This window comes from Grus americana, chromosome 4 (genome assembly GCF_028858705.1).
Source record: "Grus americana isolate bGruAme1 chromosome 4, bGruAme1.mat, whole genome shotgun sequence".
NCBI lineage: Eukaryota > Metazoa > Chordata > Aves > Gruiformes > Gruidae > Grus > Grus americana.
In genome coordinates, this window is record NC_072855.1 from 68,334,308 (window position 1) to 68,351,325 (window position 17,018).

General features: G+C 37.0%; 1 protein-coding gene across 1 annotated transcript in view; it reads left to right on the top strand.

Moving 5' to 3' along the window:
- Window positions 1–17,018, top strand: part of FREM3 (FRAS1 related extracellular matrix 3) — a 71,738-nt gene that overhangs the window by 40,212 nt on the left and 14,508 nt on the right. Inside the window, exons 6-12 of the mRNA XM_054825299.1 lie at window positions 67–318; window positions 9,316–9,465; window positions 11,698–11,907; window positions 13,113–13,310; window positions 13,899–14,063; window positions 15,025–15,207; window positions 16,797–16,927. Coding sequence (XP_054681274.1) covers window positions 67–318; window positions 9,316–9,465; window positions 11,698–11,907; window positions 13,113–13,310; window positions 13,899–14,063; window positions 15,025–15,207; window positions 16,797–16,927 — 1,289 coding nt within the window. The remainder of the gene's footprint in view (window positions 1–66; window positions 319–9,315; window positions 9,466–11,697; window positions 11,908–13,112; window positions 13,311–13,898; window positions 14,064–15,024; window positions 15,208–16,796; window positions 16,928–17,018) is intronic.

Genomic DNA, 17,018 nt, shown 5'->3' on the forward strand with positions numbered 1-17,018 from the left:
TCAAAGGGCTGTAGTTCTTTAAAGTCCTGAGTCCCTGTAATTGATTTTTACCGTCTCTCCTCATAGGTTCTGCTACTGGCACAGTACCATCCACTGTCTTGTCTTACTCTGACTACATCTCACGTCCTGAAGATCATAGCAGCGTTGTTCATTTTAATAAGGATGAGACTGAGAAAATCTGTTGTATTATCATTATTGATGACTCTCTCTATGAAGAAGATGAGACCTTCAATATTTCTCTGAGCATGCCAGTGGGTGGCCAAATTGGCACTGAATTCCCGAGCACTAAAGTAATAATCTTGGCTGACACAGATGATGGTGAGTATGAAGAAGCAATTTTGTTTTGCTGGGACTTTCCTCTTTGGAAGTCTTACTGATTAAATAATCTCTTCCACTGTGTTTTTGTTTTTTAAACAGCTGAAAGCATGGGTATAGGATTTGCTTACTCAGTAGCAAAGCTGGCAGAACACACCTGAACTATGTTTAAGATACAGTGTGAATATATATCATGCACTACAGCTTACACTGTTTTGTTATTGCAGTAAGAGTCGAGGATTGGATTTTATTTTCTTTACTGGCATAGGACTAGATGGCTGATTTATTACTCTGAAGTAGATCTGTGAGGATTAGATTTACTGTTACTGCAGCAGAGCCTGTGATTACAGTAGTTTACACAGGTATAGGATTAGTTTTGTGACAGTATTACAGATGAAAACATTTGTATACTATCAGATAAAGCTAAAGAGTAGAGATAGTTAATAAAGGCTAATTTGTCATGCACAGTAATTCCCAGTGTGTCAAGATTAGTGCACCTTTAAGGTAAAAATGCAAGTCTTCCTTTTTTATAAAGTTGGAGGCACAGAATTCAATTCAAGAATTGATACGATTAGACAAACAGAAGAAAAGCCATGTACTTCGCTGTCATACTTCTGTTTGTTCTTTTAGTCCCTGTCTAAATCTTTCTTGCTGATCCAATCTTGTGCATGTAATTGTGCTAAAGTAGGCAGGAGTTTTCTACTGTGATTAGACAAATATATGTTATACAATAGTGGTCAGGTTTGGTATTTAAGCTATACTGAGCTGATTATTTGGAGCTTTTGATTAATTTCATAAATAATGAGAATTTGGGGGCTGATTTCTGTGTCCTGTAATAAAAAAGTAATTTTCACTCTGTTATATGACGCTAAAGATCAAGGAGAATATTTCTACTAGCTGCTGTTTATTTCTACCCTTTTGTATGTCCTGCAGAAGTCAACTAGCCAAAACAGACACAGTCAAATTGATGAGAGGAAAAATGTTTTCTCAAATGGAATGTAAATGGGCCAAAATAATCATGAGTGTAATTTCTCTGAGGCCAAAGAATTTACATCAGAAGTGAATTTGCCATAATAATGACATTAATAAGAGTATCATGGTCTTTAGCTGGATGAGATTTGTGGGAATAGGAAGGGAAAATAATGCAGAATTAAGCCATTGCAGCAAGGAAAGAGTAGTTTTCTTTACTAGACTCAATGACCATATTTTTATTTTCATGGAAAACAAAATTATTTATTATCAGCAGATCAAAACTACTTTCTATACTGTTTTTAATAGCAAATTATTTTATATATATAAAGCTAAATTACTATATAGATAGTTATTTTATATTAATTGTCAGACAATTATCATACTTCTAATTTTCAGTACAACTTTGATAGGCTATCATATATTCACTTTCTTTCTTTCTTTGTTACAAAGCTTTCTTTCTAAGAGTACCAGCTGGCAAAATACTTAACAACCTAGCACCAGATAAATTCAGAGTAATTCTGAACTCAGCCCATGCCATATGGAAAGATAGCCAGGGCTTAAGTTCATTTTTTAAACAGCGTGCTCTGAAATGAAAAGTCTCTTAAGAATACATGCCTTTGTAAGACTTTTTCCATTTTGAATAAACAGACAGGAAACAGGCTGCCACTGTATTTTTGATCTGACCTGGAAGTAGACTGCTGGCATTGAATTGATTGATAAGAAACTGGACAACCTTCTTTCTCATGTGTAAAATGTGAGCTTCAAAGAGTGTAGTTTCATCAGTTGTGTTTTTCTGCAGAGCGATACCTTCATCCACCAAAAGTTTCTAATACTTATACAGTACTGTAAGTGTATACACAGTGGCTAAGTACATATATTTACCACTCCTACAGCAGATAGTCCTACAGTCCATTAAAGTGAAAAAGAAGGTTTCATAGCCATATGCCTGCTTGTGTCTGAAAGATGAATGCTGTGGGGTTTTTTGTTAATACTGGGAAAAATGGGTTGTTTAAACAGATAAAATTTCACATTGTAAAGTTCAGTATACTAATAGCTGAAGTACGCAGACCAAACTTGGAATGATTGTTAGACTCATCAAAGGAATAAGGCAATAGTAAGCTTTTTTCCCAACTGGAAAAAAGCTGAGTGCAGCCTTGATATGGGATGCGACTGCTGTATTCGCACAATCCTTTGGTCAAGTTGGTCATGATGAAGTGTGCTGTGATGCCTCTAACAACAAAGACTGGAGAACCCTACGATGAGAAAATGAAAGAAATTGAGAGACGAAGACTTTAAAATATATGTTAATAGAATTATTTGCAGCATTAAGTGATAGTAATAATCTTGTGTTAGCCAGCCCTAGAAAAATAAAAGGAAAATGCAAAATTTTATTATTAAGAGCTGATAGTGTTCCAAAACTACTTGTATTGATACGTGACCATACACAGCATAAATTAATGTTGATTCAGGCCATGATTAGCTTTAATATAAATGAACCTGGAACATTTTTTGCATTTATTGGGCTTTTTTTTATATTGCAAATTTTTACAGAAATGTCCATAATATTGGCACCACTTCCAGAATGTTACAGTTTTATGAACTGCTTAACAGTTCAAATAAAAAGTAGGTAACCTTGCAGCAAAGTACTAGGCATAGTCCTTCATGTATAATGGCAAGCTCTGAGGTCTGAACCTCTTTATTTGTAAGTACAGATGGTAAAAATACAGCTGAGATTGAGTACAGGGCAATATAGCAGATAAGCTTGAATAATTACATCATAAGTGCTTAAATACCTGCAGAGGTGTTAAACTGTCAGTGCAGCCAATGGAGGCTTTGTTGATAGCAAGATCAGGCCTTTGACAGTGTAGAGAAATGTGCAACTGTGACCACATACAGATATATGCAGTATGAATGTGTTCCTTGCTATAGCAAGTAATGCGGGAAATACTCCTCACGCTTTTTCTAAATAAAAGTAATTTGGGAACAATTACTTTGCTCTTTTGTTCACCCATGATGAGACTCTGTGAACACTTCCTGTCATACATATAAAAGCAAATACCTTGTGCTAATTTTATTCATAACATTCCTCATCTCACAATGATCAAATTCAAAGAAAGCTGGTTATTGCTTGGTATTAGTATTGGTATTGTTTAACATTAGTAAGATTTGGAGTAACAAATATATTTCTTGTCAACGATTTTAAAAAAAGAAGAAATTTTGGAGAGAGAAGGCTTGAGTTTCTTAGGCCAAAGCAAGCTGTATGTAAATGCAACAACTTTAATGTCAATCATTTCAGTGCTGCCCCATGTCAGTGAAAGTTGAAGAATTAGTTATATTAAGTGATCTGAAATGTTTTTACTCGCATTAAGCTTTACAGTAAGAAGGAAAGCCATTTAAAGTGTCATCAAGGAAAGCAAATATGTTGTCAGAGTTTCTGTTAGTGGAATTGCTGCTGTTTAAATATTTATACAGAGTGGTTCACAAAGTATGTATGTACGTATTTCAGAAGAAACATTCTATTGATAAAGATAATGTCACCATCAGGTGAGATAAATACTAGGCATTCAAACATTATTAAATTCTCTTTAGTCACTGTTCCCATTTTGAAAGTCTGATAGCAGAGCACCGGTAGGAATGGAAATTATTTTTGTCTTGCTGGCTGTTCTGTTGAGAGGTCTCATGAGAGCTTCATAAAACTTGTGAGACAACTGGTATCCACAGTGCTGTGTGTGTGAGGATGCAGGAGAAAGCAGTTTCTTGGGTTTATTGTTTCAGGGTTTGAGTTTTCTTACATATATTCCACTCAGGTCTCCCTCTCTGAAGGGTCCTATTTTGTTGCATTTTTAAATAAGTGATTCTGTATAATGACCTTATACTGGAAAATAAAGCACACATTACAGTGACTTTTTTCTCTGAAATGCATGAAAATATCCAGTATTGGTTCTGTACACAGGCTTGTTTTCATCTCTCAGATTGCAACTGTAGAAACTTATCCCTATTTAACACCTGAAGGATTCAAATTTCCACCATGTCTACTCAGGTGTGATACAGTTTGTTATATGAAGGCATTGATCAAAGCTTGAAGTATGGTTTGAGAGGTATATGCCCAGGGATTCCTTAAAGAGAAAATAGACTTTATAAAGACGAGAGTTCTAAAATTTTGTTGTCAATGTCATAAGGAGAGGCCCGCCACAAACTGCTTCAAGTGAAGATCCATAGCTCCTCACGGAGTCATGTTACATGCACAGAAAAACGAGAAATAACTCATTAGTAGGTCTCAAAAGTCTTCAGAGTCACCAGTTTCATATGGCTTAGTGCGTGAAAAAGTTTAAAACTTAAATATCTCTGAAACTAATTATTATTCCACATTCTCATAGCATCATAACATTTAAATAAAGGAAAGTGTTAGTTCAAGAATTAAAAAGAAAAAGAAACACCAAGTTAATAGTCAAGACATAATGCCTGTCCTTTGATCTAGGGTCTCTCCAAGCCAGAGAACAATGCAGGTTTTGTAGCAGACCCTTGATCCTAAACCAGTAAGCTCTGAGTAGTGTATCATTTTCCTGTAATGTGGGCGCCTGGGAGCACACTGTCCCTGTCTAGCTGAACAAAGGGTCCGCTTGTTCAGTAAAGGGCTTTGAAGAAATAGGTGCAAACAGCTTGTGATTTTTCTAAGCAAGCGGAAATCCACATTATCTCTTTGCTTGTGTGGTTAAGTGGCATCACGGGTAGAACGGGTTTCAGGACCACAGCTTTAGAAAAAAGAAAATTGACTTATTTTCCAGGCCAAACTAACACCTAGAGCTATTATTTTATGAAGGAAAATTGATTTTAAATTAAAGGTTTATGGCATTTCATGATTGAAATCGCTATTGTTTACCAAAGATTACCAATTAGCTCAGATGCTGTTCTGCTTTCTTAGTTAAATGTTCAGTAATTAATGTAATGATTTCTTCACTGATTGTCCTAAAAAAGAGAGAAGAGTATAAATACACGAATGACATCTGCTTCTAAAACTGCTTTTCTTTTTTCCTATTTTTTTAAATTGGTGATCAGCTTTTGAAATCCTAAATAAGGTATGTGTCTTTAAAATACATTCTCTTGGTAGAATTTAAAGAATGCTGAGGTTATCTTTGGGCTCCGTAATAAGAATGGATTGTGTATCAGAGACAAGTGATTAATTTGCTGTAGTAATTGAGTCACAAGTGTCATCTTCCTTGAGGACTGGGCCCGTACGTTTAATAGCCCATTGACTGATGTTTATTATCCCTACTATTTCGGGGAGAGTAGGTGCATCTAGATTGGACATTCAGAAACTCTGACGACAGAGAAAACGCTGTTGAATATTTCACTGGTCATAGTCTCCAAGGAACAAATCTTTCTTGTTGTACTATATTTATATGGGAAACATGTTAATCTGAAAGATTAAAAAAAATAATTATAGAGATACTTTTTAAAAATCTTATTTTTATCTGCTTATGTTGGAAATGAAGAAAAGTATTTGCTTGCTCAGTATTTTTCATTGATAACACAATAAGACTGAGAAACTTTGGATTATTGCAGCAAGGATTTCAAGTTCTCTCAGCAGGGGAATTATAAGAAGCTTAGCACAATTTAAGATGACAGATTACAATGAGTATAATAGAAATGGGAGAGATGACTGTAGTAAGAATAATATGACTGATTATTGCATTTCCTTAAGCTATATTTCAAAACAAAAAACATGTTCTCAAAAGAAGCAGCACTGACATCTGAAGTTACAATGTTACAGTCCATATAGTTGTAGACACAGTATGCACATTCAAGGGGGGGCGGGGGGGAACTTACTCTCCCAATTAAGGAGGCTGGTATTTTAAGGCCAGTCCAAGACAGTTAACATGAACTGCAATAAGCTCAACTGCCTGATCTCTTAAAACTTCTAAAGAATTTACAGCCTGTACTTAAGCTGTGCCTAAGGGAAATTGAATAGACTTTTGATATCTGAAAAGCAGATTCCTATATAAATAGAGAAAATTAACCAGTCTAGGTTTTAAACTAAATCTAGAATCTTGGACAGTTCTTTCAGATGGGAGGAAGGAATGGGAAAGAATAGACGCTGTTGTATTACAAATATTTTTTTAAAAAAATTAACAATAGAAATAATAATTTTCTTTTAATTACAAAGATTCTTGATTACTCTTGCCAGAGTAAATACTTTGCATTGATCATCTTCATAAAATGTGGCCAAAATTCTAACAGTTTTTGTAAGTTGTATTTTTCCAAATTATTTTTCCACTCTTGGTGGGAGACCCCAATGATTTTTCTGCCCACTCAGTTGAAGTAGGCAGAAATCCTGGTCGCAGTGACAAAGATACAACTTGGAGTGTTGCCATTGCCTTGGGCAGAGTTACTCTTTCTGTGCTTTACACAAGTTGGTTAAGCAGAACTGTAACATCTTACAAGGCATCATTAGTCACCTGATAATCCATTAGGTGTGACAAAAAGGTGCACGTAAGTTTGGATATTTGAACTCCTACTCTTCTCCTCAATGTGTGGGAAAGACTTCAATAGTAAAAAATGCATAGCCAGTGGGAAGGGAATGTGATCATCTTCAAACTCTTACCTGTCACGGCAGGGGGAAAAATGCCAAAACTGGCAAATAATTTGTCATTAAAACTGCTGGTTGGAGGGGTGGGAGGAAGGTGGGGAGAAAAATTTGTGTTGGGGTACTCCTTTAGGCAAAGCAAAACTTTCTTTGAAAACAGCTTGAAGTATTTAATTGACATGAGACATTCAGTTTGACTTTCAGTCATGATACCCTTTTTCGTAAAACACAAAAATACTTCAAGAACTGAAAATTAATTTTTCAAGAACAAAGCCAGCACCTTGAATCCCCCAAAGGCTGCAATTTTTAGCTAGAAGTAAGTCCTGAAGTCCTGATGAGTTGATCTGTCCCTCAAAAAAACACGTTTTCAAAGGGCTTTGGTTTTTGTTAAACTATTTAACCCATCATCAAGTGTCTGATTTCATTCTCTAACCTTTCTCTCGAGTTTTGCATACAAAAGCATTGCTTTGTCAGACATCGTGCTGGGCCGACTAAGGAAAGAATTTTTTCAGCCTGTTTAAAGGTAATCTGTCAAAAGGTTGAAAATAGATGTTAATGCAATCCTGCTTGGAACACTTGTACCTTCCTTAGTACTGTGTGCTGAAGATCTCATCTGCTTCTGCAGCAAGTCTTTGTGATTATCAGGGTTTGCTCTGATGGTAAAGTAATGCAAAGGTTCACAGTTCAGTGGCTCAGGAAAATTACAGTAAGTATCCAAAGGTGCCTGCAAGCTGGAGTGGCAGCGTTTATATAGGTATGGGCCAGATGGTGTTCTGATGTGTTTATGTATACATGGAGGAAGCAGATAGTGCTTGTAGGCAAATACAAAATTCTCAATTAGCTGAGCAGTGCTGTCTGTCCCTGTTGAGAGGAGAACTTAGCTAGATATTCTCCCCTGTTTGCAAAAGAACATTTATTTAGGTTTGGGAAGGTGAGATCCAGAATGTAAAAAATTATTATTAGGATGAGGCACTTTTATTATTGAGTTGCTTCACATTGTATAGAAAAGCCTGTGCATTTTTCTATGTTGTGCTTGCCACATTGAGTCACTGGAAATTGTCTGTCCCTTTTGTAAAACTGGCTTTAAGCTCAGTAATAAACTGAGCTCTGGAAAACACCAGGTAGCCAAAAATTAAAAACTCTTTATGGACCATGGTGTTTTAGTCTAAGCTTCCATTTCCCCAGCTATAGAAGACAACAATCATGACTTCTAAAGCTTTTCAGAGTTCTTTGAATTTCCCCAAGAGGTACAGCAGAAATGCAGAGTATTAGATGAGTGCAAGGCTTTTGTGCAACTTCAGCTTTGGCAGTTCTACTAAAGAAGATACTGGCTATTGTGCTAAAATAATGTTGCTGTGGTATTGGAGAGATTCTCTACATTGTGTTAGTATAGATTAGTAATAATATGCAACACGGACAAAATGTGTCAGGCTTTATTAATACTGATAGCAAGATAAAGCCTACTATTGTTTAGGTGACAAAAGTAAAGGAGGCCATGTATTGAATTTAGCAGACTCTATCCATTAGTCAGTAAAAGCAGCAGGTATAACATGTCTCCACTGTGTGCTTCTTCATTCTTCTTGATGGGTATTCAGAAAGGTGGCTAAATTGGCACTAGTCTGAGACAGTCTCGTGAAGTTTGATCTCTTATGCTAAACAACAGAGTCTGCTTAAACCCAATTTAATAGTGACCTTTTCCATGACCTGGATTGTGCAACTTTTTGTATTCCCTATGAATAACTAAAGTTAGTTTACCACACTGAAGAAAACAACAGCTTGTAACCCTTCAATCTGCCACGTCCATGTCAAATGTATGCTTTGAAAAGAATTAAAAAGGTTTGTTAAAAAGTCTGAACTTGTGAAATCCTGCAAACTGCCTTTATCTTTCAGGGAGGGGGGAAGGTATATTTGGGTATATATTTACTTTAATAGTAAATTTAAAAAAAAAATCTGCCTTGGTTTACTTAACAATAATGGAAGAACAATCCCATGTCTTATGTCTGTGTTACACTACATAGTCACAATCTTTGAAATGGCCATTTTACTTTGGATGGTAAGGTAAACAGCCAGTAAGCTAAACAGCTGGCTGTGGAAGATCTCTGTCAGCTGCAGATAAGATCAAAAACACAGAGATATAACACTTTATTTACATAATTCATGGAGTGTGTAGTTTGTTTTTTAAAGGATAAAAAAACCCCCTTACAATAAGTGGTAGACAGGTGCATAATAATGTTCATGTAAGTGAGCAGTAGATTTTACTGGGATTTGCAGGGGAAATTGGTAATGTTGTGGGGGGTTTGGGGGTGTTTTTTTATTAAAAGTCATACTGCAGAGTTTGAGCACTAAAAGTCAGACTGGAGAGTTTAATCACTAAATATACACATGCACAAGAGCAGGCCAAAAGAGGCTCTTTCAAAAATATATGCACTTCTCTGTATATTTAGAACCTGCTTTGTACTTTGGCAACACTGAATATCGAGTGGATGAAAGTGCGGGTTATGTGGAGATTCGTGTCTGGAGGACTGGAACAGATCTGTCCAAAGCAGCTTCTGTCATGGTGCATTCCAGAAAAACAGAACCAGTGTCAGCAGAAGGTGAGTTTCTCATAAAAATGTCACTCACATTGATTTAGAGTATGTGAATATGAAAATGGGATATCTGGCATTCACTCTTATTTATTTGCAGTGTATATATGGGGCGGAAAAGTTAAGTGAAAGACATCAGACCTGGATTTATGGGGTAGAAAACATGATATTTGTGTCCCAGTTGTGCGTGACAAGGACAGCTTGGCTAAGCTCACTGACTTTCTGATGGAGACCACAGAATGGATGTGAATAAAACGACCATTAATTTACTCATGCCTTAAATGATGGCAGACATTGGGAGAAACAGCTGGAGTAAAAGAGAGAGTATTGTGTTTATAGCACTGTGTTTTCCTGGAATAAAACTGAATTTACAACATAAATCTGCAGGTGCCCTGAAATGATGCTATCAGTACATTAGTCAAGGAAGCTTTATTTATCTAGGAAAGCTGGTGTACCTGAGATTTTAGGGTGTCTCAGTTACTATGGAGAGTAATTCTGGAAGGCACCACCAGTGTGACCTCCAAGGATTTTCTCTGTCCAACACTGACCCAAAATACCCAAAATCTGGTGACTGTCTCTGTAAAACCCTTTTTTTTTGTTTCTCAGTCCCAATGAAAAGTCATTTTCCCTATCAGACTTTGGGAATACTTAGGCTGGCCAAAATTTTGCAGTGCTGTTTAAAGATGTTGCTTGACTTGCCAGCTGCTGAATTAATTTTAAGGAGCAGTTATAGCTGCTGGGTGTCAAGGAAATCAGTTGCATTAATGAAAGTTTTTCTGTTTGGGCCAACAAATTGATGACACGCTAGCAAGAGATAGATAAGGCTTCAGAAATTTTCATATTAAACAACCTGAAACCAAAATTGTCTTTTTTAATATATAGGTGATAGATGATCATATTTGCTACCAAAATAACAAAGAATTACAGCAACTAGTAATGCAGCATGTCTGACTGAAGGGACAGTTAATTAACTTATAGTGTACGTATATGAAAACAGAATTTGACTACAGTTACTGAACAACAGAGAAGTGCTTAGCAAAATAGACAATGTATGTGATGAATACATGAAGACTCACTATTCAGGAGAAGAAATAGGATTGGGTCTTACAGGATTTTCTGTGTTGTGTATAAAGTAGCAAACTGATGTTGCATTTCTAATCTTGTATGTATAGGTTTTTTAAAAAATCACTTCTGTTAAAGCCTAGCTATGAGACTTGGAAAAAATATCCTTTTCACTATATCTTTTCCTAATTTCAAGTATTTATAGAGTTTTGCACACAAAAAATATTAATATGGTTGTATATGAAATGCCTATGCACGCAATATTGGATTAAGGAAAGAACAAAACCTGTGCAAGAATTGTCGGTCTTCCTAATGCACAGAGCCGACCAGGGAGGTCAGCTTTTATGCAGGTAAGTGTTCTTTGCCTCTAATCCAGAGGCTGCAAAATGGTATGTAGAAGAAAAAGGCACAGTCGCTTTTAAGTATGTAAATTTCAGCGGACTCTGGCAAAGAAGGGAAAGAATTGCTGTCATTACAAGCAACAAGTAGAACATTTAAAAGGAGATAGGGAGGAACACTCTGGTTAAAAAGAAGGCAATATTATGGAAATAGTCAGAATCTCAGTGAAACAATGGGACACAAGCAAAGGAGGAAGTGAAGTCATTATACAACTTCCAGTTTAGATTTAATAGTCTCATAAACACACAAAAAAAGTCATTCTAGGTGTTCTCACCTGCACTCAAGCTGCCTGCTTCTTTTAGTGATGAGACAGTGGTAACAGCATGATTTTCAAGCTCAGTGATCTAGCCTAGTGGAAGACACTTTTTCTTAAGGTGCAGCTGGAATTATTCTGGGACAGACATCTGCTCCTTTAAAGGTAAATAGCTAAGTAAAACCTCATGTATGTAGTCCAGAGTTGAGCAAAAAGGTTAAATTGCTGTGGACATCAGGTTTGTTGCGTGTTGTTGAGTCTGTAGCCTGTTACTCTGCAATTTAAGGGATCTTAAGTTTTAATTGTTCTGATGGCATAAAGAGTAAATGATGATCCAGATACGTATTTGTATGTGTGTTGCACTGTATGTTCATTGTTCGCAGATTTATTTGCATGTGACAAAAATCTAAATTAAATTTTCTCCAAGATAGCAATAGAAACAGCTGCAAACACATTTCAGAAATGTACAAGTGAATGTTAACATACAGTAGTAAGTGACCATACAAGTCTTGTTGCTTCTGAAACAGCTGGAGTTGATTATGTGGGCATCAGCTGTAACCTGGATTTTAACCCGGGAGTCAACATGCAAGTTTTTCGAGTGATCATCCTTGATGATTTGGGCCAGCCTGTTCTGGAAGGTCTGGAGAAGTTTGAACTAACTCTCCGCATGCCTGTGAATGCAGTGCTTGGAGAGCCTTGCAAAACTACTGTCTTTATCAATGACACTATCACTGACTGTAAGTATAAAGTGGGTGGGGGACTTTTTTCAAGGGTTTTTCCTTTTAGTGTTTAAGTGCACTTAGAAAGTGGAAGAGCTCTTTTGGCAGTAGCGTAAATAAGTGCTGTGATATATCATTTACCCCAACTACGATGTAAAGATTGACAACTATATGCTACACCCGAAGTTGGAACATAGGGCTATAGTGCTGGTTCTGTACTCTGTCCTCCTTCTCATTATGTACTTGAAGATACTGTTTTGGACAAGCTAACAAAATAGTGGAACTGTGCTGTGAGCTAAAAATACATTTGTTTATGTCTGTTGCATTAAGTCTGTTTGTTTGAATAAATGTTCGTTTTGAAGGTAGAGAAGGCATAGGGATTAAACATTTTTCTCTAGTAGTTGTTTGAACGCCAAAAATTGTAAGGAGCTAAGTTTTTCAAATAACTATGCAGATATTGATGCTCATGCTATTGCACGAAGCTGTAACTGTGTTGTCTATTCTGGGGGAGCATCAAGGGGGCAGAAAAAAAGGTAGGTGTAAAACTTTCAAAGTAAACAACACTCAACACAGCATCATGTAGAGGTTCTCCAGCACTCGGTAAATAAACCAAGCTGACTCTGAGCAGTTTCAGGTTTCTGTAAATTCACTGCACTTCAAACACTTTAAGAAGCTATGTTGCTTTAGAAGGCTCATTCTCAAACAGTACTCTGAGGAGCAGTCACTATTTCACTGTGAAATACTCACTTGTTGAAGGCAGTGCAAAATATGATACATCTCCGGTGGAGACAGAATTGTGGTCATCGCCCCTTTTTGCCCTTGTGGTATCGTACACTTACTTCCTCTCTGCATCACAGGTAAAAGAGACTGCTTTATAGAAAAAAATCCCACAGCTCAGAAATGGCTCAAATGAGCCATTTTTAAAAAATGTTTTAGAAAATTCAACAAGTCTTAGCTACTGTGAGAAAACTGGTGACAGAATTAATACGAAGTTGGCAATTAGTTGCTGTAGACCAGGAACATATTTGAAGTAATCTAAATTCAAAATCTGCGTTTAAAAAGCATGTGTAAATCTGAACCTTCTTCAGTTTATTGAAAAGGTTTAGCAAATCAAATGCCAAGTCAAAAATTTCTACCTTTTTTTTTAAACCACAGAATGTGGTTAACATTTTTGCCCATGAATGAGGGTCCTTTTCAACTTACATAACATGTTCTGTTGTCAGTACCCAAAGTCCAGTTCAAAGAACCAATGTACATGGCAAATGAAAAGGATGAGCAGCTGGTGGCCCTCATTTATCGAAGCGGGGACATTAACCATAAATCCACAGTGCGTTGCTATACTCGCCAGGGTTCTGCCCAAGTTATGATGGACTACAAGGAGAGGCCAAATACAGATGATTCTGTAGTGGTGTTTCTCCCAGGTAAGCTTTTCCCATTGGAATTTGAAAATCATGTGTTACTTTTGTCTGACAAGTAATCTGATGGTAAATAAGAGCGAGACCTCAAGGGCATTCTGGGAGTTGTTATACCAGTTGAGCTCCTTTGGATCAGGAAGGTGGCACAGGACTATTTAACAAATAGTTTTGTGACTATGAAAGCAGTACTTTCAAAGATTTTTATGGCTGAAATCAGACAATAAAGAATTTGGTAATATTGACCATCCTCTGCTACGCTTTTGAGCATAGTATTTGTTCAGGAGAACAAGCAGGAATAATACTGATACAGTGCCTTCAGCAGAGGGGAGTTGGAGCAGCAGATTCTTTGCCAGACAACACCCTGCTGACTGCTGCGCAGGATGCTGCTTAGTTCCCATTGTGGCAGAGTCATGGGATTGACTCAAACACAACAAAAAAAAATGAAGTGTGCCGGTCAGCACTAGTCTCTGCTTCCATGTTCTTGAGACTGTCTTTTCTATAGCAAGCCTGAAAAAGTGTGGGGATTTTGGTTTTAGTTTTTATCTTGGTCTTTTGTGCTCCTATGAAGATAATATCTTGTTCTTGCTTCTGCAGGAGAAAGTGAGAAGCCCTGTGTGGTAACTCTGGAGGATGATGTAATTTATGAGGAGGAGGAGGAATTCAGATTGGTGCTTGGAACACCAAAAAGTAATTCCACTCTTGGTGCTTCCACTGGGGATCAGAAAGAGACCGTGATCAAGATTAAGGATGAAGAAGACAGTGAGTTTTATGTTAATTGTTGATTATATATGTAGCTGCAAACAGGAAAATGGGACTAATTCCATTCAGTGTTTGGTTCAACAGTTCTCAAAGTACCTAGTACCAAGTTTTTCAAAAAACAGTGAAGTATTTTATTTTTATGTTTTGAATTTGCACCTTTTTAACCTGTTCTGAATGCATCACTGGCTCTGCCTTTTGTGAGGTAACGGGAAGAGAAATTATCTTGTCTCTTTCTATTCCATTTATTGCTCTATGTGTGTTGCATTGATAAGAGTATCATAAATTCGACTAAGTTGAAAGAATCATGGATGCCTTGGGTCAAATTCATAAAACTTTCAGGAATATAATAGGGACTTTTATGTACAGATTGTACAGATTATGCATCTAAAAATGTCAAATGGCATGTGTAAAAAAAACCCAACCAAACAAAAAAAACCCCCAACAACAACAAAACAAAATAAACAAAAAACCTCAAACAAACAAAAAACTATAATTGGTAATGCTGTAAAATGGACTCCTTACAAGTCATAGAGAGTCATTTAAGAAAATCAGATTTATCCCATACCTTTGGCAAGGCATTAGAATAAACAACTTATAAAAGTAACTGCTTTCTTCAAAAGCTAAACATATTTTATTTCTAAATATTCCACTCTATACTCCACTAAAGCAAACACCAGGGGACCAGCTATTCTCCTTTAAATAATAGCCACAAACTTCTATCTGAATTCCAGTTTCCAAAATATTTCACTTCAATCATTCCACACAGCAATCAATAAACCAAATAAATTAATAGCCAGACAATGACTTTGAATTTTCAGGTTTGTTATGACCTTCTCATTTCCTTTGGACTCTCCACTCTCAGATAAGGTATTTGCACTTGGTCTAGTTGACATAAGTAAATTATTTTTATTTTTTTATTTAATGTTCGGGGGTTTGTTGTGCTTTTTTTTTTCTCATCTAGAACCAGTGATTAAATTCTTTGAAATAAAACACAGCATTCAGGAGCCTCAGGAACCTGGAGAAATTGCACTGGTAAGAATCCATGTTCTACGCCTCGGCGATAGCTCCAAAGTATCTATTGTCAGAGTGCACACCAAGGATGGTTCAGCCACTGCAGGGGAAGACTACAATCCAATGTCAGAAGGTAAGGTCTTCATGGGGTGTGGGGTGGGAAACATCAGTTTGGAAAGTGCCTTCCTGCAAATGAATGCTGGACAGGGAGCTGAATTCTTGTTTTGATAACCAAATGGCAAGTACTGTACTTTAGACACAGAGTTTCTGCTTCATTTTGTGTGTTTTGGAATAGGAGATTTGAGTGTTGTCTGGTTTTGTTTTTCTCCAAGTTAACTATGGGACCTGTAAGAGACTGTATTAGCATTGGATTGGACATGAGATCCTGTTTGCTCTGGGCTACTTTGAATTTCCTAACCTGGAATGCAAACTCAGGATTTCTCCATAAGAATGAAAGTTCAGTCTAGCTCAGGTTGTTATCTACCCAAGTCATGTGTTTGAGCAGAATTTAGTTCTTGAGCTTTGTCTTCAGGTCCCCTGAGGTGGCAGAGGGTTGGGATATTGTTATGATGGCTTAAAATGATACAGGAATATGCTCAAATTCCTGATTCTGCTAATTTAAGGCAATTGTCTAGATTTGCTCTGCTTTCATCATCCTGCAGTATGGAAGAGAAATCTGCCCTGAGTGCTTACAATAAGGAGTTGCCAGTGGTGTGGGATGTTTTTCATCGAAAAGCTGGCACCCAGGTCCCCCGTGTCCCAGGAGAGAGTCCAAACCTCAAGGTTACAGACCCATGTTCTCTTTCTGTGACCCACTGCATTTCAATCTGCTTTACTCACAGTGACATGGTTTGGATGGATTGTCACCCTCACAGGAACAGTTTATAGTCTGGTGGTTATGCGTGCTCCCTAGGGGAGTAACTTTTCTACAGTATCTTCTGGGGAGGTATGACCTTGAATACAATTAAAGTAAAATGAATAAACAAGGTCTCTCATTTCTTGAGTATTTGTGCTATTGACTGGGCTGGTGTCAGAAAAATGGATACCACTTCCTCCTGACTTCTAGCAAGAAATAGCAATCCCCAGTTGGTTTCTGGAGGAAGGACCACAGATGCCTATTTCTAATAGACCATTCTTGTCTTGAGGTTTCATGTAGATGAACATGTCTCCTAAAGACCCAATGCCAAGTATGTTGACTTTTCAGCTCGAAGTGCAGGTGTTTTGGATCCTGCTTAAATGTGCATTGCAAATGGAGCCTTAGGCTGTATCCACGCTGGTATAATAATGTACCTGAGACCATTCCTTGGCATGCAGACCCACTCTGTTGAACTTTGTTTGCCACTGAAGCAGGATGTCTGCATGCAAACTGCCTCCCTGGCCCACACTAATTCTGAACTGTGTCCAGGAATTGTTTGGAAGAAAGCTAGTTGGCTTGGCACAAAATCATGTCAGGTTATTATGTTTTGATATTATTTTAAGTCTTTCAACAAGTTATCTCTATCAACTTGTATTTATTTTTTCTGTCCAGCAAAGTGGGTTAGTTTTACTTGGTCATTGTGCTGAAGAACAGATAGTAACAGCTCAGTCTACTACTGCGTTTTACTTAGAGCAAACCCATGTTATTGCAAGAGAATATGTTACCTTGAATGTAAAATTGATGAAGAAAACAATTGTTTGGCTTTTGATTTTGCATTAATTTGTTGTTTGTATTTTTTTAACCAGATATTGAATTCAGAGAAGGAGAAACTGAGCACTTTGTTGAGGTAGAGATTCTGTATGATGGCATAAGAGAAATGAGAGAAGCATTTACTGTCCACCTGAAAGCTGATGAGAACATGGTAGCAGAGACACAGGTAACCATTGTTAACAACAAAAGTTGCCATTTGTAATATTTTTTATTTGTATAAAAACATCTAAAAAGCCATGTACTCACAGCATGCTTTA